At 37.8% G+C, this 27893-nt stretch overlaps 1 protein-coding gene across 5 annotated transcripts in view; it reads right to left on the reverse strand.

Moving 5' to 3' along the window:
* The window catches only part of calcr (calcitonin receptor), a 401799-nt gene that overhangs the window by 154013 nt on the left and 219893 nt on the right, over positions 1-27893 (reverse strand). For 3 of the 5 annotated variants that reach the window (XM_039736983.1, XM_039736981.1, XM_039736982.1), the window contains exon 3: positions 17086-17248. In XM_039736983.1, coding sequence (XP_039592917.1) covers positions 17086-17248 — 163 coding nt within the window. Of the gene's footprint in view, positions 1-17085; positions 17249-18084; positions 18137-18322; positions 18386-27893 lie in introns of those variants that run through there. The other 2 variants (XM_039736985.1, XM_039736984.1) reach the window with 2 other exon arrangements.

The following is a 27893-nucleotide window of genomic DNA, read 5'->3' on the forward strand; positions in this document are numbered from 1 at the left end:
ATCTTCCCTGGGACGCAAGAGGGGAGCCCCCCTGGATCGCATGGAGGCCATGGAGCTTGGAAGCTCAACCCTGTGGGGGACCGTGGCCACCACCAGGGGGCACCTGGATGGTTCTGGAACCATGGACTGCAGCACTTCCGCCACACCAGGAAGTGCTGACTGAATAGGAGCCAAGTACACCCGGACTGCTTCCAGTTGCCCAGGAAGGTCATCAGGGAGCACCTGGAGCACATCTGGGTGCATTATAAAAAGGGCCGCCATTCAGGGAGCCGGAGTCGGGAGGCAGAGAATAGGGCTTGTGAGGAAGGAGTGGAGGCGGCAGAACAAAGACTAATAGTAAAAGACTGTGAGAAATGTGGGGTTTGTGCATTGCATTGTGTTGTGCTGAGGACTAGAAAGCAACATTCTTCCACACTGTGACATAAGACACATAATCACCACTAGCAGTGAAAGGGCAAACTGACCAGTTTTTTTTTTTGAACAAACTTGCTATGCATCCAGAAACGGACAAACTTGCTATGCATCCAGAAACAGCATAAATGCCAAGGCTTTTCTCAGGCTATAATCCAAAGGAAGATAGAGAAGAATTGCTTGGTCTTACTAGCCTTTGGCATCCAACTAAAAACACTCATTAAAAAACAGTTGAACGGCTTAATGGCTGCACCAGATAGGAAATGATATTCAAATATTTGCCCTTTCACATTCTAAGTGTCACTCCTCTGTTATCAAGGGACCCAATGTAAGTTACAACATTACACCACAACTACTAAACCTTATTGTCAGTGTGATCTGCAGGAAAAGCAATTCATCAGACTTAACAGGATTTTTTTAGTTCTCTAAAACGTTTTTAGTTCTCTAGAAACTGGTGCTGTTTCTTTGGTAACTGAAAATGTACCTTTCTGAAAAGTAGAATTACTTTTGTCAAGTTACTGACAAAATGTTACTGACAAAAGTGGAATTTTGTGGGGTGATCTACTGCTATAATCCATTCTTACATTTCACCTTCAATATCAGTGATGCATTTAGCTGTCATTTGTCTGGCCAGTCTCTTCCTATGCACAATTGTTGTACATATTTGTCAGCTCCTATCATTAACAATCACTGTAACCGAGTGATTATTCTTTGCGTGGCTGCATATTTTTGACATATCCACAACCTACTGTCATCATTGCAGGTTTTTTTTCAGATTTGGCTAACAGGAAACTAATTTCATCAGGGTGAAGATAGCAAATAACATTTGCTTTAAAATAAATTTGACTATCATTTGGTTATCAATGAAACTGATGCCCATGCCTGCAAATAGTTCAACCTAGTGAGTACATTGCAGTGCGGCCTCTATATTTACAGTATCTTCATGAAGTCTTCTGACACATACACATCTGCCTCCTGAAGACTGGTTTAGATCTGTTGGACAGAAGTTTGGGGCCTTTTCTTTGCCATAGTGGGGATTATTCTGTCATCAACAGAGGAGGTCTCAATTGGCCTACCAGTCCCTTTTCAATTGCTGAGTTAACTATTGCGTTCTTTCTTCTTAATGATATTCCAGACAGTTGATTTAGGTAACCTAAGGTTTTACCAATGTCTCTAATGGTTTATATGTCTCTAGAGGTCTTTCAGCCTCATAATGGCTTTTTTGACTTTCACTGGCACAGTTCTTGTCATCGTGTTGAACAGTGGCACCTACAGAATCCAAAGGGTAGAAGCAAACCGAGGTATCTAATGGATACACTAAAGAAACAATGAAACACCGGAGTAATCACAAACACCTGTCATGCTAATTGCCAAAAATATTGTGGTACCCTAAAATGAGGAGACTATATATAAAAAGTGTCATTTCTACATGGTGTGACCAAAATGCATGCAAATACCCTGTAATGTAGTCTGTAATGTACACTTTACCTGCATCTGAATTGTTTGATTTGTAATTTTAAACTGTGGAGCAGAGGGATAGATCAAGGAAAAATGTGTCTTTGTTCCAAACATTATGGAGAGCACTCTATGTGTATTAGATTCTTGTTATAAGCAGTGATACCTGTCATGAGTATACAGAATCATAGATTACTCTATTGGACCCAGAGAAAATAAATATTTTTCATCACTCAGGTACTGTAAATGAATTACATTATATTGTACAGTACTCTAAGAATAAACACTGCTGAGTAATATTGAACTATTGTAAGCAAAAATGATTAAAAACAGTAAAATGTCTTATCTTCATACTATGGTAGACTTGGATTTAAAAAATATTGGAAATCATTCAAGCTTTAGTTTAGTTCTTTACCACCAGTTACTACCCCCAGCTAAAACAGGCCTGTAACTTACTAATATGTCAGGACATAAGACAGTTGTCATGAAGATTGTTGCAACAACAGCTATTTTAAGCCTCACTGTTCCATTATAAAGACTTCTTAATTTGTAGATGACTAACCAACAGATTTTAAGAAAAAAAATGAGCTATGAGTCAAGAGATCAAACAGAGCTTGAACAATACTTAATCAATATATGAGAAGTACCAACTAATTGAAATTCCCTCCGATCACTTACATGACTAAAGACTGTGAGAGGACTTATTGATGCACATTAAATTGTTTCAGCACTTGGCCCAGATACATGCAGCAGAGTAATAATTGTCATGTTTGTATTTTGAAAAAGATTGTAAGAATTTGGCACATAACTCAGAAGTAGCAGAGACAGAGTGAATTACCAAAAACATATATTACATTTCAAACAATGATGAATAGGCCTTTAGGGTTATATTTGCCTGCATTAATTGTATCAATAATATAAGCATGTCTGACAGCATACAGCTGTTCATTATAGGCCTGGGTGTGCATTTCAGACAAAAGTTAAATTGATTTCCTAAGACAATATAAATTAAATGAGGGAAAACTAGTAGTAGTACAGTGATACTGTACATTGGTCAGTACTTCTGCTTCACAGCTCCTGGTACTGTATCTGGATTGATTTCTGACCCTGTCACTTGTTCTTCCTGCGTCTGTGTGGGATTTCTGCAGGTCTTTAGTTTTATCTCAAAGACATGCATACTAAGCTAACATCATTCTAGACTTTAAACTGGCTCACCATTAAATTTGGTGTAAGTAAATAGATGAGTGAGTATATTCTGCAATAGATTTACATCATATGTATAGGGTGGTCCAGATCTAATTATGCAATTTTCATTACGTTATTAAGTTTATTACTCCGAGCCTGCATTCAACTGAATGGAGGACAAGTGGGATATTACAATCAGTGAATTAACTCAATGTAAGTCCATTTTCATTTATTACAAGATATTTCGAACAATTCTTTTGTCTTGTATTGTTTTCCTGCATTGCATTAAATGTTGCATGATTAGATCTGGACCACCCTATACAGCTGGATAGATTGCAGTTTCCTGTTATTCTGAATCAGACTAAGTATGTTCAGAAGATGGGTGGATGAATTTATGATGATAATGGTAAGTTTCTGATATTGGAGAGTACATTTCATCTGTCTGAATTACATACAGATAGGTTTGAATGTTGCTGGGTAGTTGTTTTCTGTATGTTGTACTACTTTTAGGAAGCCTGGAATGACTTTTGACCAAGTGATTGCATCTGACACATGCAGTAGACAAACAGGTTTCATCTTAGACAAAATGCAGCAATATGGTAATCTTGATACCCTACAATCAGATTATTAAAATACCAATAATGGTGCACTACACAATAACGTGCAGTGAATACACTTCAGCATTCATACGTTTATCATTTATTTGCTCAGAGGTTGATGCACTCGCTGCTTCCTGAGCAGCTGTTCTTTTCTCCACCCTAGTGGCCCGCTTCTTCTCTTCTTTTGTCGGCATCTTTTTGCGTTAAAACTGATTAATTCAGTGTTTGTGCTGCAATTACTTAGTATGTTTTCTTGAATTTTTCACTTAAGCTGGCACTTAAATCTTCAATCTGCCTCAAGAATGATAAGAAGAGGTAGAGGAAGTGACGGTGAAGGTGGTAGAGAATGAGAACACATGCAGCCCACGGCCTCCCTGCTGGCCGCTGCTGAGAGTTGATTCTACAATAAAATAAAAAGTGGAATAACCTTTAAGGTCAATCATCACCTCATAGTATATGTGTACCAAATTTCAGGTCAATAGGTCAAATGGTTTGTGAGCTAGACGTGATTTAAAATCCTGGACAGACAAATGAACAGCCACGGTAGCGTATTATATATAGAGATCTGAAAAACATCAGTAGGTCCAGAATACAGTGGCCCAGTCCATTAAATACATGATCCAAACAGAACATCATACCTACTTTCAGAAGCCTCTATTAACTTATGATGATTATAGTCTAATAAAAGAAACAGTGGCATTTTTGGAATGAAAATTCTGGTAAGGCAAACTAACTAACAAGAGAGACACTGACATAAGGGCAGAGCCATCCTGTCAAGCTGTGCAATTGGTATGTGTGTAAGTAACTGACAGAGAGCAAGAGTGAGAAAGAATGCAGCATTTGAAAAACAGCACCTCAGTCTCAGGAAAGATCCCGGCTTGGATTGGATAACGGAGTTGAGATAACTGAGTGCTGGTGGTTGTTGCTTTTAACCCCAAGTAAGTGCTATTAAAGCAGAGCCAGCGGGCTAAATGTACAGGCAGACAATGTGGCAAAGAAAAGATTGATGGAGTCACTTTGAAAGAACTGTTGGTGGGTGTTGGAGAAAAGAGATGGCTATCAGTAACACCTGTATGAAGAAGTGAGGGAGGGACACTCATTTTCAAAGCACAACCACCAAATGACAAAGTAGCTCATTATCAACATCAAATACTCCAAAGGCAGAATAACAAATGAATATTCATACATTTCCAATTTTTGTTCAATGGGTACAGTGCTAAATCATAATGTTAATAAGTAATCCATGTGATTTATGATTATGAGGACAACTAATCAAAATTAATGTGATGTACAAGTACATTGACACTTTAAATTGAATCACAAAAACATCAAGTAATGGGTTTCTTAAAGGGTTCTAGCCTTCAAGCCCCAAGGCAGAACTGAAATGTTCTGGCTGCACATGTACACACAAAAGGAAAAGTACGCCTTTTATACTGCAGGGTCAAAAGCCTTGTCCAAGCATTCTGGAAACCAGCTAGTTGCACTTGGAGCAAAAATAATCTCCAAAAACTATTTTTTTTTTGACTGGTTGGCTAATAGCTAAGTTCTCCCAATATCTCATCCAGAGACTATTTAAAAGTTGTCAAGAAGTGTTTCAAATACACTTCCCCTTAATTTCCACTGGAGTCTTTGAGTACAGGAATCGCTGTTTTGTTGAAAAAATTCTATTACATACACTGTACTGATGATTTTGAGTTGTTTTAAAACCCGAATTAGATCACCACGTAGCCTCTTCTGCTTGAGAAAAGAGCATCAGAATAAATTATCTCTCTGTGCCAGCCAGAGTAGGACATGCTCATTAGACTTGGGATGCACTTGATTGCTCTTCTCTGCACAGCCTCAACATTAACATTTGCCTACATGTAGCACTTGGCACTTTCGACATTACTCTTCTTTTTACAAATGTTTGCCCATTTCTGAAGATTGTTTAAGCCTTTTTGGATTATTTTTGATACATACTTACGGTTCCCTGCAATTTAGTATTATCTGCACATTTTAGTGACTATACCAGATTGTGTTATTAATATAAATTAGAAAATTAGGGCACAAGGACAGACCCCTGAGGAATTCCATTAATTTCTGTACTTCATGTAAAGCATTAACCTCTGTACTCTTTATCATGTTATTTTCTAGCCCACCTTATCCAGACCTGGGTCGTGGGGTGGGCTGGAGTTCAACTAGCACAGGGCACAAGATAGGAACAAACCCTGGCAGGGTGCCATTCCATCATGGGACAAACACACACACCAAGACCAAGTTAGCATCACCAATTCACTTAAAATGCATGTTTCGTGGACAGTGGGAGGAAACCAGAGCACCTGGTGGAAACACACAGACACAGGGAGAGCATGCAAACTCTATGCAGGAAGGACCAGGGATGTGAGCCTGGCTCTCCTTACCCCTAGGCAGCAGAACTATTAATGTGAATTGTGAGTTTCCCCTTGGGATTAATAAAGTATCTATCTATCTATCTATCTATCTATCTATCTATCTATCTATCTATCTATCTATCTATCTATCTATCTATCTATCTATCTATCTATCTACGTGCCACCATGCCACCCTGTACTCTGTGGCTCCTGTTAAATAAACATCTCCTTAACAGTTTGTACAAGAAAATGATGGCGAATCCATAAAAAAATGATACATAATATGTTATAATGGCAGCACGGTGACACAGTGGGTAGCGCTGCTGTCTCACAGTTAGGAGACCTGGGTTCACTTCCCGGGTCCTCCCTGTGTGGAGTTTGCATGTTCTCCCCGTGTCAGCGTGCTCCAGTTTCCTCCCACAGTCCAAAGACATGCAGGTTAAGTGCATTGGCGGTCCTAAATTGTCCTTGGTGTGTGTGTGTGTGCCCTGCGGTGAGCTGGCGCCCTGCCTGGGGTTTGTTTCCTGCCTTGTGCCCTGTGTTGACTGGGATTGGCTCCAGCAGATCCCCGTGACCCTGTAGTTAGGATATAGCGGGTTGGATGATGGATGTTATAATAAAATAGTTGTAGTGTTCATAAAAAGTTTAAAATCAGAAAAAAATCCCTAAATATATCCTAAAGATACAATGCATCTAATTCTGCATCATACCTTCCTATTTCATTTGTGTCTCTCAATAACAGTACTACACATCATACACGTTTTATTAGGAGCTGCTTTTAGACAGCTGGCCACAATGAAGAAATATTATCCGAGCAGAACAGGAAACCTGCCATGATTTGGTTATATCATCTATACTAATAAAAGGCAAAGCCCTCACTCACTCACTCACTCACTCTCTCACTGACTCATCACTAATTCTCCAACTTCCAGTGTAGGTAGAAGGCTGAAATCTGGCAGGCTCATTTCTTACAGCTTACTTACAAAAGTGGGGCAGGTTTCATTTTGAAATTCTACACGTAATGGTCATAACTGGAAGCTATTTTTGTCCATATACTGTAATGGACGTTAGCTCGATGGCCGTGGGGGGCGGAGCTGTGTGTGACATCATCACGCCTCCCACGTAATCACGTGAACTGACTGCGACCGCAGTACGTAGACAAGAAGGAAGAGCTCCCAAAGAGCGCTGAAGAAAAATGCAGAATATTTTATTCGCGAGATACAAGTTTAATGAGAAGACACAAGGTATAAACGAGACTTTGGATCACTTTGTAACAGAGTTAAAATTGCTGTAGCGAGAAACTTTTAAGTGCCGGGTCTTAGCTAGCATTAAATAAAGCCGTGGACATTGCAACATCACACAAGAGAGCAGCTCACGTGAATTGACTGAACGCAGTACGAGTGATCACTTCCATGCATCAAACCTGTTCAAAAAAACGCATTAAACAATTGACAAGGTAGGAAATGAATATGCTCCGAGTTGAGCTCCATAGCTAACGCGGTCTTGCGGAAGCAACTTCGTCACGCTGCCACCAAATACTCACAGAAAAATCCACAAGTTAATACACACGCTGTCTCTAGAGTTTCTCCACACTCAATGTATTCCTCGCGTCCTCTTTATACCCTCTGATTTCCCATTTCAATTCAGATGCCTCCAATTTCCAGTAAGGCTCCGCTGCACGATGACAAGTAATAAGTCTCAGGGACAGACCCTACAAAATGATGCCATTGATTTCAGGCAAGATTGCTTTTCTCCTGGACAACTATACGTTGCATTCTCAAGAGTGAGCTCACGCAGCTTCGTCATATTACAACCGGAGTGCAGCCAGAAACCTTTAAGTGCCGGGTCTTGGCTAACATTAAATAAAGTCGTGGACATCGCAACATCACACAAGAGAGCAGCTCACGTGAACTGACTGAACGCAGTACGAGTGATCACTTCCATGCATCAAACCTTTTCAAAAAACGCATTACACAATTGACAAGGTGATGGCTTTATATGTCGTTCGTTTATAAAACAGCGGAGAAGCTGTGTAAAGGCTGTTTCACAAAAAACAAGCGGAGCGTCTTATATGAGCAGGCAGTCAGCTAAAAAAGGGAATCAATAAATATCTATAATCGTAATAAACGAACAAAAAATAACGTACAAGCCGCGGATTAAATAAAGGAAATAGGTACCTTAACAGTAAAGTAAGTCTCGAATAGCTACACAATAACTATAAGAATCGTAATAAACGAACAATAAAACAGTACAGAACTGCGAAGCAAGGAGAAACGATGGCCTTATATGGCATTCGTTTATAAAGAAGCGTAGAAGCTGTGTGAAGGCAGCTACACAAAAAAACAGCAGAGCACCACACTCTGAATGTATTCCTGGCATCACCGTTATACCCTCTGATCTCCCATTTCAATTGAAATGCCTCAAATTTCCAGTAAGGCTCTGCTTCGCGATGACAAGTGATAAGTCTCAGGGACACACCCTACAATAGGTTGCCATTGATTTGAGGCATAATTGCTTTTCTCCTGAACAAAACTATATGTTGCAGAGAGACTTCCGGGATGTGGTCTACTGAGTAGACGTGTATTCGGCTCGCGCTGCTACACTGTACTATATTTATCTTACAAACCTCACACTTTTTGTTCTGAAACCCAGATTTAGGAACTTTTACGTGTATTACTTTGAATCCAGCTGTAGAATGCCTAAATCGAAGGATAAATCCGAACGAGACCAAGAAAACTCACCGCCGTCGGCTCCTGCAACTATGGCAGATTAGCCTTTTGCTAGAAGATCACAGAGCTGCGCTGTCTGCGGACTTTAAGCATTCTTTTGAGAACTTATCGTCTAAACTGGACAGTGTTCAATCTGCAGTACACGACCATAGTCTGCGTATTAGTTCTCTCGAGCTTGCTCATACCGATTTTGATCAACGTTTAGACCAGATCAAGGCGGAATGCTCTGCGCTCCAAAAAGATAACGAGTGGTTAAAATCCAAGATGGCAGATCTAGAAGGGCGCAGCAGACGCAATAATATTCGGATTGTGGGTTTACCGAAGCTATTGAGGGTCCACGCCCTACTACTTTTTTCTCTCAACTCCTTGTCGATGTCCTTGGATCGCAGGCGCTTACTTCGCCGCCGGAGCTGGAAAGGGCACACGGAGCCTAGCTCCCAAGCCGCCGGGGAAACCCGGCCGGTTATCCTTCGTTTTCATCGCTACCAAATAAAGGATCTGGTGATTCGCGAGGCACGTAAGAGAGATGACCTGGTCTATAACGGCCATAAGATTCGGTTTTACGAGGACTACACCCTGAAGTGGTAAGGCAGCGCGAGGTTCAAGGAGGCCATGGCAGAGCTCTACAAGAGGGATACCGGCCTGCGCTTCTTTATCCAGCTAAACTGCGCATCGTTCTGCCGACCGGAGAGAGAAAATGGCTGCAATCTGCGTCAGACGCCGACAAATTTGTGCAAGATTTGTGCAGAGACAAGTAATTATTTTTCACCTCAATGATCCTTTATCTGCACGGTTGCAGGGCTCATTCTATGTGACACTGAATTAATGGTTTTAATTAATCATTGAGGACATTCTGCTGGTTTTGAGGTGTTTGTTTTATTCTCTAGACTGGTATGTTCATCTTACCGGGTGAGGTTACTTTTTTCTTTTCTTTTTTTTATAATGTTATGTGGATAGTGTGGTGGGAGTCCTAGATAGGAGGTTCTAGATGTTTGGATTATGCTGCTGTCTTCTTCATTTGGGGAAGGGGACTAAGAGGGTGAGGGGTGGGGGGGGTTCAGGCCCATGTTTATGTGTTTTTGTTTGTTTTCCTTTGCTTCTTTTCATTTACTTGGTTTTATTTGGATTGCAGTGTGTCATTTCCTTCACAGTGTCGGTGCTTAATGTGTTGCAATGTTTGCTCTATTCTTTCCTTCCAATTCGGTACTATAGCTGTACAGTAACGCCGCTTGGAAAAAAACAATATGGTTGACAGTAACATTATGGGGAGCCCGATTAGGTTTCTGTCCTGGAATGTGAAGGGCATGAATGGTCCAGTCAAGAGATCTAGAGTTCTCACTCATTTAAAGCGTCTCAAAGCAGATGTTATTTTTCTTCAGGAGACTCATTTGCGTATTAAGGATCAGAACAGACTTAAAACGCCATGGATAGGTCACGTCTTTCATTCCAGCTTTGATTCCCGAGCAAGAGGTGTTTCAATCTTAATTAGTAATAAAATACAGTTCTCGCTCTCCGAGACGATAACAGACAAAAATGGAAGATTTTTAATTATTGTAGGGACTATCCTGCACAATCCTATTGTCTTGGTGAATGTTTATGCCCCAAACTTTGACAACGCCAATTTGCTAATAACCTTTTGAGGATGATCCCCAATTTGAATACACACCTTCTGATCTTTGGGGGATTTAAACTGTGTTATTGATCCGGTACTAGATAGATCTGCCTCCAGCATAAAAGCCCCATCTGCCATGTCAAAGTCATTTTCAGACTTCATGACTCAAAATGGATACATTGATCCATGGAGATTTCATAATCCACAAGCCAGAGAATATTCTTTTTTTTCCCATGTTCATCACACATATTCTCGTATAGACTATTTTTTTATTAATGACTCTTTAATTTCAAAAATCCATAATTCTGAGTATCTCCCAATTGTTATTTCAGATCATGCGCCTTTGGCTATAGACATCGCTTTGTCCACCTACCATACAGCTCGACCCACTTGGAGGCTCAATTCCTTGCTTCTTTCAGACCCGGCCTTTTGTGAATATATTTCTGTTTCCATTGATGACTTTTAATTACGAATAGGTCAGATACCATCTCAAATTCCTTATTATGGGAGACTCTTAAGGCTTATCTAAGAGGCCAGATTATCTCATACGCATCTCATCTGTCCAGATCTAAGAAATCCAGACTAAAAGACCTATCTACAGAAATTCTTAAACTTGATCACCAGTATGCCCTGAAGCCTTCTCCAGAAATATATAAGCAGCGTCTTAACTTGCAACTTGAGTTTGACTTGATGTCAACAAGTGAGGTGGAGCAGCTGTTATTACAGTCTCGTGGTAACTATTATGAATACGGGGAGAAAGCTTCTCGTTTGTTAGCTCATCAACTAAGGCATCATAATGCTGCCCGTCACATTATGCAAATAAAAAATACATCAGGTACTTTGACGTCTGACCCAATTGAAATTAACTCTGTCTTTAAGGCATTTTATACCAGTCTTTACACCTCAGAGTTTCCTCCCAACTCAGGAAATATGCAGCAGTTTCTTGACAGTTTAGTTATCCCCACAGTTGAGGCAGTTAAAGCAGTAGAAATTGATGCCCCCCTTAATTTGGATGAGGTCATATTTTCGATTAAATCCTTACAATCGGGTAAATGCCCTGGTCCTGACGGATTCTCTTCAGATTTTTATAAGAAATTTTATCCCAAATTAGCCCCATTACTCTTGTCTGTCTTTGAGGAATCATTAGAGCAAGGTTCTCTCCCCATGACGCTGAGACAGGCCTCTATCTCACTATTACTTAAGGAAGGGAAGGATCCGACTTTTGTGCTTCTTACAGACCCATAAGCCTTCTTAACGTGGATGTGAAAATTCTGGCCAAGCTGTTAGCTTCTCGCATAGAAGGAGTCCTCCCATCTATTATTTCAGATGAGCAGACAGGTTTTATCAAAGGAAGACACTCCTTTTTTAATATTCGCACCCTCTTTAATATATTGTACTCCAAACATCATAGTATTCTCCCTGAAGTGGTCATTTCATTGGATGCTGAAAAGGCATTTGATAGAGTGGAGTGGGAGTACCTCATTGCAGTCCTGAAGAAATTTGGCTTTGGCGATAGATTTATTTCTTGGATTCGTCTCTTGTATACTTCCCCCCTAGCTTCTGTTTGTACCAATAACATAAAATCTGACTTTTTTCCTCTATCGCGTGGCACACGTCAAGGCTGTCCTCTCTCCCCCTTACTTTTTGCTTTAGCTATAGAGCCACTTTCGATAGCTCTCAGGACTTCCTCTTTGTTCCAAGGCGTGACTCGTGGAAATATAGAACACAGGGTGGCCTTGTATGCAGATGATTTACTTCTGTATCTCACAAACCCGACTAATTCCCTAGCACATGTTATGGAAATACTAAAAGATTTTGGTTTCTTCTCTGGATATAGACTTAACATTCAAAAGAGTGAATGCTTGCCTATAAACAAAGCTGCTGCAGCGGCTCAGACAGACTGACCTTCCCTTTCACCTGAGTTATACTGGTTTCAAGTATCTGGGAGTGAATGTGACTAGCTCACCTAAGGCTCTACGGGCTGCTAATTTCACTCCTCTACTGTCTCATGTAAGGTCAGCTTTTCAAAGATGGGCTAATTTGTTGGTATCTCTATTGGGCATGGTTAATGTAGTTAAAATGAATGTTTTACCCAAATTTTTATACCTTTTCCAGTGCATTCCTTTGTTCTTACCCAAATCTTTTTAAATCTATTGATCAAATGATCTCCTCATTCATATGGAGAGGTAAGTCTCCCAAAATTGCAAACCATTGCTACAAAAGTGCCGACTCAGTGGAGGTCTGTCTTTACCCAATTTGATGTTTTATTATTGGGCAGCTAACATCCAAAAATACATTTATTGGCTAAAAGATCCTCAGGCATTTTGGTGTCAGCTAGAAGCTCAATCATGTTTTTCAACCTCTCTCCCCGCTTTATTATTTTCATCCCTCCCTGTATCCCTTACTCAATATACAGATAACCCTGTTGTACTTCACTCTCTTAAGATATGGCATCAATTTCGACGCCACTTCAAATCTGTTTCTGCTTCAGCTTTGGCCCCACTATGTAATAATCACCTTTTTCCCCCTTCCCTTTTAGACTCTGCGTTTAATTTATGGGATAAAAAGGGCATTACATGTTTTTCCGATCTTTATAAGGATAATATCTTTCTTAACTTTACGGATATGTCGTCCCTATATGGTTTGCCTTCATTTCATTTATTTCGTTATTTTCAGGTTAGACACTGTGCTTCCACTATTTTTTCTGAGTTTCCCATTCGCCCACCTAAACAGTCTTGGGAAGACTTATTCGAACTTTCTTCACATAAGAAATCTCTTACCTCGCAAATATATAATACTGTTCTTTCAATGGACAGTTGCTCTGACAGTAAAACTATTTCAAATTGGGAAGAGGAGTTGGGTCTGGACTTCAGAGAGGGCTACTGGGATAGTGTAGTTAAGGGATTCGTACTTCCTCATCTTGTGCAAGGCTTTCTCTTATTCAGTTTAAAGTAGTACACAGGCTACATTGGTCAAAGTCTAAACTATCAAAAATGTATCCCAATGTTCCTGACCTATGTGACCGATGCAACTCCTCTCCCTGCAATTTAAGCCACATGTTTTTTCTTTGCCCCAAAATCCAGTTATACTGGACCTCCTATTTTGACATTATTTCTCATGTTTTTGGAATCCGACTGGAACCCTGTCCTTTGATCGCTATATTTGGGGTTCCTGGAGATCATGATACGTCTTTTAATAGTACACAATTGAATGCAATCGCTTTCACTTCACTGTTATCCCCCGACCATAGCCCGCTGGCTGAAGGATTTTATGTTCTTTTTAAAACTTGAAAAAATCAAGTTTAGTCTGAGAGGGAGGGCTGATGGGTTTTTGAGAGTCTGGCAACCTTTTGTTTCTTATTTTAGATCCTTGGAAACAATTGCACCTGATTGAACTTTATTTATTTATTTCCTATTTTATTATTATTATTATTATTTTTATTAATTGTTAGTTATTTATCTTCTTATTTTTTTGTAACATCCTGTGTATTAGCGTTTTTTTTTTAATTGCTTTCTTGTTGTTTAATTATTTAATTAATCATTATCTATTTTATCTATTTATCTTTTTTGTGGGCCTATGGGTGGGATATGGGGTTTAGGCATTATAGGTTTATTGTTTGTATCTGATAGTCAACACTAAAATGTTATCGATACCTTTGGCATTTTTATGTATTTGATGAGATGTGTATTTATGTTGCTGTTAAATGGAAAACTGATAAATAAAAGGAAAAAAAAAAAAAACTATATGTTGCATTCTCAAAAGTAATCTCAGTGCACAGCTTGGTCATATTACAACTAGACTGCTGAACTGACAATGTGGTATACAAAGAGATCCTTAACAGATAGTTATTGGTATATTTTCCCTCAGTTTAAAAAGGTTTTCTTTTCTTTTTAATAAAAATTTAAAAGCAGTTCTTCGTTGCTGCAAAGCGCGGGGATTTTGCTATATACAGTATATATATATGTAGATATGTATATATGTGTGTATATACAGTATATGTGGATATGTATATATATAAATATACAGTGATCCTTTGCTATATCACGCTTCGACTTTCGCGGCTTCACTCTATCACGATTTTTTTCTCATACACGCTTACGTCACTACGCATGCACTTTCTGAGAACTTTTATCTAAGCCCTATGATGTCTCCTAAATGTGCTGCTTTTTCTAAGCCTTCTGACAATAAAACTAAGCGCCGGAGAAAGATGCTTACTATCCAGGAGAAGGTGAAACTCTTGGATATGATTAAAGATGGCAATACCCTACAAAAGCCTCCTCACGCATATGAAAAGACAGCGCCAGCAACTGCCTATCAAGGTTTTCTTCGGCCACGCACCCAGACACCCACTGCCTACTCCTAGTACTTCTTCACTGAAGACAACAACGCACCTGCTGAAGATACTGCACCACCTCTGAAGACTCTCCTACTGAGGTTGTGCCTTCACAGGTTAGTGGTTGTGTGCAATTAAATGTACTGTACAGTACAATAATCTACTATATAAAAGCGTTCGGGATTGTCCTTCCGTCCCGTGAGTGCAAAGCGTAGCGGTATTCCGCTTATTACAGACTTACTACTTGCGGCTTGAGGTAGGCGTAGCGATGTGAGCAGAGTTCTGGTGCTGTCATTGTTCCCTTGCTTTTGTGCGTGATGCGCTGGAAAAATAGACAAAATTATGTCTCTGGAAATAATTAATGTTGATGGAGTACAAATGCCTCACCGCATAGTAAATATCAGGGGAGATGGTGCTTGCTTATTCTCATCTATAGCTTATTTAGTGCATGAAACTCCGTCTTTAGCGGTACAGATTAGGGCTGACATTGTACGACTTTGGACAGGCACTTGAGGGGATAAAAAAAAACTTAGGTTTTCGGGAGATGTTATGTATGTATGTATGTGTATATATATATATATATGTATGTGTGTATATATACAGTATGTATATTTATCTGTATGTATGTATATATGTATATGTGTGTGTGTATGTATATATATATATATATATATATATATATATATATATGTGTATGTGTAGATATGTGTATGTGTAGATATGTGTATATGTAGATATGTTTATATGTGTGTGTCTGTGTGCGTGTGTGTGTGTGTGTGTATATATATATAACAGCAACACTCATAACAGTGACAAAACAATTACATTGACAATCATGATACATTATTTTTAAAATGTTTCCTTTTCTTTTTCATAACTTCTTTAACACACTACTTCTCCGCTGCGAAGCGCAGGTATTTTGCTTGTCATGAATAAAGAGATGTATTATTCCAGAATAGAAACTAGACACTTTAAATTATATCAAAATTCTCTAAAACATCATTGTGCTGACCATAAGAATTAAAATCTTGATTCTTATTTTGTCACTGACAATAAATTTATGGCATTCACCCGCTCATTTTTATGAACAAAAAGAAATGACAAAACATAATTATTATTTGATGAGATGTACATTATAACTAAATAAAAGCTGTTTTACTGCATCATTCATTACTTCCCCATAATTGCAATAAGAATTGAGACAACCACTAAGATGATGTCTTGATATTTGCAAGATTTACTGTATTTTATATTTAAATGTCTCCGCGTGGGTGTCTACTTTTACAAGTAGCAACAATTTACAATGGTTTACAAATGTATGTTTTCTTATATATAATTGTCTACTCGTGAAAGTGTGTGTGTTTGTCTGTCCGGCCTGGAAGTGAGAGGTGGAGTCGAGGTAAGCGCTCCGCCTCTGAGGAAACAGAAAACTTGCTTTTCCGCTAATACACAAGTAAGGCGAGCACGTTTGCAAAACGAAACCTCCAAAGGCGCTACCATCAGCAAAACGGTATTCCTTTTACTTTTCTTCCTGCCAATAATGCACAAGTGAGGTAAGCACGTCGGCAAAGCGAAACCTCTGAAGTAGGACAAAGTCGCTTAGCCACTAACATTGGCAAAATGGTATCCCTTTTATTTTTCCTCCCAACACTAAAGAATAAGCAATGCGAGCACGTCAGCAAAATGAATCCTCCCAGGAGAGAGATGCCCAGAATAGTTCCTTTCAATTATCTGACATCTCTATATTTCAATTTTTTTTCAGACGTTTTCAATAGTTTCTAGGACCCCAGGCTTTATACTACACAGACTTACACTACTAGTATATTATAAGAGAATGTAGAGGATTTTATTGTTGATGGCATTTTCTTCAGACCATGGGCATGATAGAGGATACTTTGGATAGATCGTGTATTTCATTTGTCCTGATATTGCCTGATGAGAGCCTGTAATCTGTATCTGAGGAATGAGATGTCATTTCTCAACCTTTTTCTTTTATAAAGTTTACAGACTGAAAATAAATGAAATGTACAGATGGTTGTAAAGATGCTTTTGGTTGCGCATAACATTTTCAAAATCCAGAAATTGTTTATCAGTTTGAAGAAAGCAATTTGTTGACTCACACTCTTTATACTACTGTTTAAACTAATATCTTGTTCCAAAAAGGCTCAAATTAAAAAGGTAGAAAACCATAAAAAGAAAAGGCATGACTGCAAAAAAGTAAATAAAACAAAAATACATTGTACTTTTTATCATTTCCAATAGTTGACAAAATATATGATTCATATACTTAACAAAAATAAATATATTTGCATCATGTTACATCAAAGAAAGTTATCAACTTCTTTCTAACTAAAGTCTGCTTTGCACTAATTTAAAATCTTGTACTATTTACCTGTTTTGTTGTAGGGAGGATCTTTATACATTTTCTCAAAGCATTTGTACTGTGCGTCTATTATCTTTTGTCTGTCTTCAGCTTTATTTGTCACAACAGGAGTCACTACAGCAGCTGTTGTGGGTTCTGCATAATTTTCCGTGGCGAGGCTTGATATTATCTGCTGTATAAAAATAGATTAGTTTAGGCAAAGATGAGAAAGGAGACATTATAAATTTGAAAACAATACAAACCGTTTGGGAAAACAGCTGAACCAAAACCATGTTTTTTGACTCTGTCTCAGTTTTTGTTTGTTTAAATTTACTGAGATTAAAATTTATGATAGAATGAATATTTCACAGTTTTGGCCATTCATTTTTATGCATAACATTCTAAACCTATTGGATTAAATGCTGTAAAAGTTGCCATGATTATTATTTTTTTTCTTTTTAATTGTTGATAATCCATAATCTACAGGTCATCCTCCACTAGACCTAAACAGTTTGCTGTGCTTTCAATGGAGGTCTTCACCCTGAAACTGGAGGCTCTTGTAGCTGCACAGTCATCTTGTGTGCTACAGGACCTAATTTTGCCAGTAGAGATGATTCCCATTAATGTTTGTGTTTAATTTAATGTATAGTTATCATTTGTACAGACAAAGAATATAAAATATTAACAAATCAAGAATGGCTTTCATGTTTCAAGCCATCATGGGCATTTAGTTATAAATTACACATTTTCTGTACAATTTCTTCCCAAGTGGATATGCTATGTTAAACAATCTTGCGTACATTATTTTTTTTTACATAAAGTAAATCCCCTTCCAAAAGCTTCCAGACATACCAGACTTTTGAGAGATAGAAGCTTTGGCACAGTTCTGTTTTTAAAATAGTCAACAAAGACCCAGATGAGTATGAAGTCACAAAAAATAAAATATAGATCTTCAGGAATATGAATATTTCCTTAAATGAATTTGACAGAGCCAAGTGGCAAATAATGACCATATTTTGCAGGACTTACAGTTCACTGTGCATTTCTGCCAGAAAGCTCCAACTATGAACAGCTCATAATCCTTAAGTAAAAATGGCGTATATTGCAAAAAAAGAAAGTAATATGGAATTAATTTCCAAAATATTTTATAAGCTAATTCACTTAAAACTTACATTGTAAATCTACAAATTTAAGCACTGCATAATTTCATTTGAAACTTTAAGTCATTCAATATGTAGTTTGAAAAGCTTGGAGCGTTTGGTCTTACATTAATTATACTTTCTTCTGCTGTCATGCTTGTTATCAGATATCTAAAGACATTGAATCAAAATTATTAGCATGCTAGGATAACACTGCTGTGCTGAATGATATGCATTTTATATGAACAGAATGGATGCGTTGTTCAGATCTTTCTTCATGAATGGAAAATACTAGCACTATTTAAATATTATTTCACTCCCTACAAACTATACTCTTTCTGTGCATGTAAACAGAGAACGTTGACATTCTGTGCCTGCTGTTAAAGCAAACTGAAAAAGATGCTTGGCATCTGTTAAGGAAACCTTTATTAGATCACCTCATCTGGCACGTGTGGTTACAAATTCTTCTTAGATGATATCATTAGTACCAAAATGGGAAGATGTTCTTCTTTGCCAGAACATTAAATCACTTACACCATTCCGAATAAATCAAATTTTGCTTTCCTTACTAATGCATAAATGGAAGAAACATAAACATCTTTGTGTTCATCTTGTTTTCTAACGTATTGTAAGCATTTCTTTCTCAGACAAAGGGGAATACGTGCAAGACATTACATATTATACCAGTAAAAAGTGATTTACGACAGGAGCGATCCAAGAGAAGACTATTTAGTACAACGGAAATTATTTGCAGTTCTATTCATATATAAAAAGACAATTGAATTATTAATAAAAACAATTCCAAGGTACTTTTTATCATGAGACGCAGAAAGTTTAAAGATCTGAAACATGAATCAAATATATCATCCTTTGCTTTTAACCTGTTTCAAGGAGAAACAGATGAATAAGACAAAACACCAGCCAATGTAAAAATGTCATGCACGCACCACAAACATTTGAGCAGAGAACTTAGTAGAAATTTTGATTGTGTTTCAGATATTTCATGTAATCTGTCAACTGTTCATGCAATGTTGTTTGAAGATTTGTGAAACCCCTTGGTCATTCTTTGTTTGATTTTTACCAATAAATCATCGATTGTCTTAAGAATCAGTAAGTCTGAGGATTGTAATTGGGTTGTAAACAAGAAACCTTATGTAAATACAGCACAAATTTGAAGAGGATGGGAGAACAAGTGTAACAAAGAAGGAAACGTGAATATCGATACCTTTAAAAGACAAAAATCAAATATGCCTTGTGCATTTATTTGCCAATAACGTGCTTAAAGTCACAGGAGGCTGAGAGTGACTAAGGTTAACACAGGTGGCAGTTGGCTTCTTGAACTAAGCTAAGTTTCAAAGTGGCTTGCATCTAAGCAAACCTTTTCTTATGTTGTATTTCTTTCTTAAATAAACTAAAACAAGAGAATTCAAGACAAAACAAAATGGAAACTAGTGCTATTACTAGTGTTTTTCTTGAGCAAAAAGACATCATAGAGGTTTCTTCAGTCTTTAAAATCAGATGAATGATACTGGGTGGCACTACACTTTATACTGTAGCATTTGCACATGTCACATGTGTTAAATCCACTGAATTATATCTACTGTAATTCTAAAGTGAAACTGAATGTTTTAAAATAATTTTTAGGTCACGTGTTAAATCATGGCAGCACGTTTGAAATTCTAAAATGGCGGTCATTAATCAACAAAATGTTGATAGAAAAAATAACCACAACAAAATTATTGGAAATATATGACATTTCCAAAATCACGATTAACTGTGAGATTTTTGTTGAGTATGGAATGTTTCAATACTGTTCAGGACAAGACAGCAGGAAATTGATCACTGTAAAGTTTAAAGGTGAGGTTTGATACTGAGAAAATGAGCAAAATCATAAGCCAAAACTCATGGTCAAAAAGAGCATTCAACAGATTTGAAAACTTTGAATCCAACTAAAGAAGTGGAAAGCAAAACTTTGTTATTTTAAGGAATATCCAAATCATGGATCAAAGGAGACACGTCATGCCAGTATTTGACGCAACATGCTGATAACAACAGATGTCAAACTGTGCAAAACCATAACACTGTCAAACTGGAGTCGTGGCCTAGCAATGAAAGCACAAAAAGAGGATCTGATAAATAAAAGGAGTATTAATAAATAAAAACATGTTTTCCCCGGAAAAAAATGTAAAAATTTTCAAAAAAAGAGAAATTAGAATAGACTTCAGCAAGGTCAAAAAATTATTTTAAAACGTTCAGTTTCACTGTAGAATTACAGTAGATATAATTCAGTGGAATTAAAAAAGAGAAATTCAATGTGCCTTTAAGTGGACATCACAGTTTTGGTTGTCTATTGCTATATAAGAGGCACCATTGTAGTTAGAGACATTGATCTGCCACTAAACCAAACATAATTCTACTTTAAGGCCACTGGCTGTGAAAAGTGCTCTGTAATCCCAGGACCCTGACTCTGAGTTTAGCTGTTACTGTCTTTAAGAGGACGGGCAACTGAGAGGGTAGGCATCGCCTTAAACAAATTCCTCAGCAGAGGCACTGCCATTGGGTAATGAAATTTAGACCATTCTTTGTGGTTGAATTGGTATATACAGTACATATATATTTTCATACACATAAATATGTTTATTGTGATTTTTAAAATTTTATGTATGTGTTGCTATTAGCTTACCATATTTCCTGTATATAATTATCCCCATGTGATAAATATTGCCTTCTTGAATATAATTTCAAAGTCTTGCTTATTTTTTCCAATATATGTGTTAGAAAAGGAGTTGATGGAAATTGAATATGATTGAATTGTCCTACTTTCCAATTACCATTTAATGATTTATATTTATTCCACTTTAGTAGTGTAGTGGAAAATTATTATTCCACATAATAAATTTTCATTGATGTGAAGATTTGTTGAGCAGCAAAATATAATGTAAGACCATTGCCTCTTAACATGAGATTAACCAACTGCGCAAAGATGCAAGGATGGTACCGATTTTTATAAATTAGAAGCAACCAGATGTCAGGATCCAACTGGCTGAAAATTAAACAAAACTATCTGTACTATACAATGGTGTGACTGAAAAAACAGATTAAACCAGCAAAAAACAAGATGAGCCAGCAAGTTAAAGAACTCAAGAAGCTCCTGTCAAGTTCTACCTTCAGTTGAGCATGATTTGTGATGTTTTATGTTTTTTATGTAACTTATATTCTTTGTTTACAATTTTGTACTCTTTGGCTGCAGATCTTAACATTGTTTAAGGAATCTTGCATATGTTGCATACCGCAGTGTTTGTGACCTAGAACAATAATAAATTGGATTACGATTTCTTTTAGAATGGTTAGAATCTCATTTTTGTGTGTTAAATTGCATAATTTCTTTGAATATTTTTATCCATTCATATTAATGTGTTTTGAACCTTGCTTCTGCCATCTTTGGCCATGTCCATTTCATGTTTTTTCTTTATTCTTGTTTGTTTCAGCACTGTATTGGTTTATATCCAAATGTGTTTAGTGAATACAGACAGGCACTCATGTTGATTGTGTAGAATCCGGTGGGGGAATCAACCTTTTGCAATTGCAATTGTGGCTGCTCAGAATTTGATGCCTTAGTGGTATATTTTGTGCATATGAATATTTCTTTTATTTGTATGTGCCTGCTGATAGAGACAGCATTGATTGTTAATATCAGAATGTTTCTAGGAACCAAAAACAAAGTAGTTGTCACTCATGAAAAACATACTGAAAAATGAGCAGCTCACATAATAGTTGCTGTTTGGAAAGAAAATGGTAGCTATACATAAAAAAACAAAGCCTTAACCTTCCTCTGCAACCCCAACTCTGTCTGGGGTACCACTCTCTATATAGATTTAGTCTCACTGCGATTACACATATGGGGAAAACCAGCAAAATCTTCTGCAGCCGAGGCTACACCCACAGGGCTTCTTCCTAAGTTTCTGAAGTCTGTCCATTTCAAATTGCTGGGATTCTGGAAGAGAGCAAAAAGTAACTGAACAAAGCACTGGCAATGAAAGAAAATGAAAATTGCTGTTATCCATCCAGAAGCTCAGTAGTACAAGGTAACTGAAGCTTAATAATTAATTGTTGTGTTATACTGTGTGCTGCGACAGACAAGACAAACAGACACACAGACACTTCGCTTGATGTTTGAGAAGAGCTTCTGTCTGCTACAATATTTTTCTGTCCTTTTCACTGTGGTCTTTGTATATATCCTTCTATATAAAAGCGCTCAGGATTGTCCTTCCGTCCCGTGAGTGGAAAGCGTAGCGGTATTCCACTTATCACAGACTTACTACTTGCAGCTTACGGTACGAAGCGACATGATGTGAGCAGAGTTCTGGTGCTCCCATCGTTCCCTTGCTTTTGTGTGCGATGCGCTGGAAAAATAGACAAAATTATGTCTCTGGAAATAATTAATGTTGATGGAGTACAAATGCCTCACCACGTGGTAAATATTAGGGGGTTTCAAAAGGGCAACCTCAATATAGAAAAAAAGTTTAAATTTCATCACAAAAATAACAGAAACTATGAGTATTAAAGTAATACCGCTCAAATGCAATATAACCAAATTAATGAGTTTGTATAAAATATCAAATTGATCTACATATTGAATTGCCTTAAGAAGTGGTCAACTTAAAAGTCGGTCGCCTTAAAAGGCGGGTCAGCCTAGTTAAATGTTAAAATGCTGCAGCTATATTCTGCCAGGGCAGAATTTTACTTGCATTTCCATTTAGACGGTAATATCAATTTTCTTTAGATGTGGAGTCAGAAGGTGGATGTTTGCAGCCTTGCCCATGCTTTTGCTAGTGCCATTAGGCATATTGTTTTGGGTACAAAAATCTGCATCTCCTGGGCTCTTTGTTATCAGCGTCTTAATGGCAGTCCTTTTGACAGGATACAAAATTCATTTTTGCAATTCAGATCTTTTCGAATATATCTACCAATTTTTTTAAGCTTACGTCAACTTCTAAGCCATCACCATAACACTGAACAATAGAGAACACACACAGCACCTACAGCCATGTAGCGTTTACATTTACCACTCATCCATTGATGTCTTTGAAGGCCAATGTATAATCTGATGTTACAAAATGGTTTTTCCTTTGCAACAGGTTCTGTTTGTTCTAAACATTTTTATGTGCTTTCCGCACACGTGACACAAATTTATACATTTAATAGGATTTTTAGAAGAATTTTCGACTGTAGACAGTTCATCATAATCAAAAGCTTACTCGCTGTTGGACCATGTTTATAAGAGCTCGTCTGTTCTTTTCAGTTCAAAATCACCAACCCTACTTTGAGAGCTGCCTTCGTGAGGCATTGGCATGGTTTATAAATGTTATTGTCAGTGAGTTGTGTAATTGTTACCACCCAATTTGAAGCAAAATTCACTCATGGTTGTCTAAAGACGTATGTATTATACAGAGAGCAATTATACTTTTGTGCTAATCAAGTGCAGATATAGACATATTGAGCATTTCCTCTTCTGAGTTTGTGCATACAAAAAACCTTTTTGTTGGATGTTGCTATTTTTAACACTGAATTCTCCATATTATTGTCGGTGCTGACTGTTCAGTGGCTTTCTTTTTCCCTCTTGTTTCTGTTGTAACATTCAAATTTGTGATCATTCAGTTTTGACCCTTTTCCTTCTTATGAGGTCTTACCTCCTGGTTCTACTCAAGTCAAGTCAAGTCAAGTTGGGGAGCATGCACTGGTACAGATGATGAAACAACTCAGGATCCCAGTTTGCAACACGCGGTCCAGTCCCACCGTCCGGAAATGACACTCTATCTGCCGCAGCCAGGTGTTACGTGGGCGACACCTTGGCCTGGTCCAGCCACTCTGGTCCCCAACAATGAGGATCTTATGAGCCGGATCACCCTCGGGGAAAACGCGCCACATGGCCGTAGTGCATTAACTGATGCTTCTTTACAATGCAGGTAATGTGCCTCATTTGGGACTCCATGAGCAACCGCTCATTTGACACAAAGTCAAACCAATGGTACCCAAGGATTTTCCGGAGAGACACAGTACCAAAGGAGTCTAGTCTTCATGTCAGGTCACTGGATAGTGTCCATGTCTTGCAACCATTTACCAAGACAGGAAGCACCAGGACTCTAAAGACTTGGACCTTTGTCCTTTTGCATAGATATCAGAAGTGCTACACACCCCTTTCATGACCGCCCATGCTCTCCCAATCCATCTACTGACTTCACAGGAAGAGTCACCAGAGACATGAATGTCACTGCAAAGGTAAGTAAACCGTTCAACAAAGTCAACACTCTCTCTTCAAACAGACACACTGCTGATGGCTGTGCCTAACAGGTCACTAAAGGCCTGGATCTTCGTTTTTATCCAGGACACTCACAAGCCCAGACATTCAGACTCCTTGCTCAGTCTCTCGAGCGCCCTGATCAGAGCCTCTATTGACTCAGCGAAGATCACAGCATTGTCAGCAAAGTCAAGATCTGTGAATCTTTCTTCACTAACAGATGCCCTACAGCTGCTGGACCCCATGACCTTGCCCAACACCCAGTCCATACAAGCACTGAACAGAAAAGGAGCAAGAACACACCCCTGATGAACCCCAGAATCAACTGAGTTCTACTCCATAAGAACAATATCCTTGCTTGTTCCACTACCAATAGTACTATCCAAAAGCACTTTACATGTGTTCCATTCTTTTTGAACTACTGTGTACACTTTAATTGTTTACATATGTGTTTTATAATTAAGATTTCAGGCAGGATTAGTGGGTTACTCAGAATTACAGAGAAATGTTGGGCTGAGGGAATTTTCTCTCTCTCACTGCACATTTAGCTGTGACGTGGCCTAGTTATATGCCAAATTACAAAGATAGCATACAACGAGAGACCTGTGTTTAAAATATGCCTTCCCTTTAAATAAAGTGTTTTTATGCAAGCTGTCACATGCCATGCTATTGCTGAACTTCTCTTCAGCTTGCAAGTTATCCATCCATCCATCCATTATCCAGCCCGCTATATCCTAACTAGAGGGTCACGGGGGTCTGGTGGAGCTAATCCCAGCTAACATAGTGCACAAGGCAGGAAACAAACCCCAAGCAGGGAGCGCCAGCCCACAGCAGGCTTTCAAGTTATGATCTTATTGCTTTTGGACTAATTGTGTTGGTGTAAAAAGAAAAACAACCAGCAAAGTAGAATTATGACACAGTAGTCAGCCCAAACTACATTGTTACTTCAAAGTGCTCTTCGTGTGCTGCATTGTTCTTTTTACTTTTTTTAGCTTTTTTAATCAAAATCATTGCTATGCTTACCTATTTCTCCTATTTGTGCTACAGCCATGCATTTCAAAAACATATTTCATATGTGATTATAGCCTACAGCTCTCACGTCTTTCTAAAAATAGATTTCATTGTGATGTTCATCAGAAATGTACTTTCAAATGTAATTAAAAAAAAAGTAAAATAATATATGAGAAATCTGTAATTTCTTCATAGCTCAAAATGTCTTATTCCACTACCCACAGATGATATTGTGTTTCTTAATCAAAGTGACCCCATGCCAAGTGATGTTAGGTTTGTGCTGAAAATAAGAAAATTTCTGATCATTGTTATAGTAAAATTCCTAATAATATATAAGACAGCATATAATACTGAAACAATAATTAACTAAGAAATATATGAATTATTTGGTTTTTCTTCTTGTTTCAAGTATGATAATACAAAAATCAATATTTCAAATGACTATAAGAAAGCCATGCTTGATTGACATGATACTTTTCATTGCTTGTAAGCCAAGTTAGAAAGCAGCTAAAATATTTTAATAAATAAACACATGAACAGTTTATAATACATTAATATACAGTATACTGTATGAAACATAGTTAAAATAATGATGTAACATGCAGCAGTTTAGCAGCCGTACATATGATGTCACTCCAAACGTTGAAGTAAATGACGTCATACATACGACCACCAAGCCACCACTCATTTCACCTGCACTTCTAGGGAATAAAAAGCGCAATAATTAACCATGTAACTCACTTTAGGCAAACATGTCATAAAATGTAAAGAAAGGGCAACCTTTCCATCATTCTCCTTTTTGAAAACTCTTATTCTATTACAGGTTGCACAGAGATTAAACATATACAGTTAGCATGAGAAGCAAGGAGATCAGCTCTTAATAGGACACTAACCCATCACAGACTACACTCATCCATAGCACCATACTCACACTGGGTCAGTTTAGTTATCCATCAACCAAATTAGTACATCTTTAGGAAGAGGAGGAATCTAGAGTACCCAGATTAGAACCATGGACGTTTAAGGTGAATGTGTAAACTCTGTACACACACACACACACACACACAGTGACAGAGGCAGATTTCAAACCCAGATCCCTGGAAATGCGAGGCAGCAACATTACACACTGTACCTCCCACAGATTTTCAGTGTATTAATTTCATAATGATTAGCTCACTTCTTTATGAAGTTAAAGCTTATTGTGATAGCAGCCCCTTGATTTTAAAAGTTTCTTAGAAAGTTAAATAAATAGACATACCTGCCAATTTATTTATTTCAGTTTGTCTTTATTTAGTGTTCCAAGTGATACACGCATTTTATAGGGTAAAAATAGGAGGTGTTACTCCTAAAACTTTGCCAACTGATGAAGAATTGTTATGGTTATTGAATTTTTTTAAAGATTCGTTTCGTACTCAAACTCACTTAACCCTATTCAGAGTAACGGCATGGTTGGAGCCAATCCTAACAGTACTAGGCGAAATGGTGCCAGTCCATTACAAGATCCACTCGCACACTTGAAGAAATGGATGAATTTGAAAACACTAGTTAACTTAAAGGATAGGTTGGAATTTATTAAGCTGATGAATATAAAAAAATACTTAGCTTGTTCTTGCATTTTAAAATGCAGTTACAGGGGCAAAGGACCAAATGTAAAAACAAAAGCCTTAAAACTTGAAATTGACCACTTTTAAAGTGTTAAAGGTTTTAGGTTTAGAACATGTGCCATCTGTGTTTCTAAAGAATACTTGTGAGAGCCAAGGTAAACTGAAAGTAATAGATTTTTATCACAGATTCTCAATCCACTGTACTAATTTCCTTCATAATTTTAAACACTTCAATCATGTCACCTCTTAATCTTCTTTTGCTTAAACTGTATAGGCTCAGCTCTTTTAATCTTTTTTACTAATGCATCCCTTGTAGCCCTGGAATCAGCCTAATCACTCTTCTCTGGACCTTCTCTAGCGCTGCTATGTCCTTTTTCAAGCCTGGAGACCAAAACTGCACACAGTACTCAAGATTAAGCCTCACCATTGCATTATAAAGGTTGAGCATAACCTCCTTGGACTTGTACTCCATAGATCGTGCTATATAACCTAAAATTCTGTTTGCCTTCTTAATGTCTTCTGAACAATGTACTCTCGATTTTCTGACTTCATTGTGTATTCAAACCTAACATTTTTACTTCCTATGTGTAAAACTTTACATTTACTAAGCAAGGCAACTCCTGTTTCAAGTTTTTTTCTAGTTTTTGTGTATGCATTTTTTCAGTGAATTAAATTTGATCAGGTCTCCCGTGTCTGTGTGTATGCTTCAATCCACCATCGTTCTCTTCACCTGAGACTTGTCCAGTCAACTCCATGTTTTCTTTTCTCTACTTGGAAACTGGTGCA

This window comes from Polypterus senegalus, chromosome 15, assembly GCF_016835505.1.
Source record: "Polypterus senegalus isolate Bchr_013 chromosome 15, ASM1683550v1, whole genome shotgun sequence".
NCBI lineage: Eukaryota > Metazoa > Chordata > Cladistia > Polypteriformes > Polypteridae > Polypterus > Polypterus senegalus.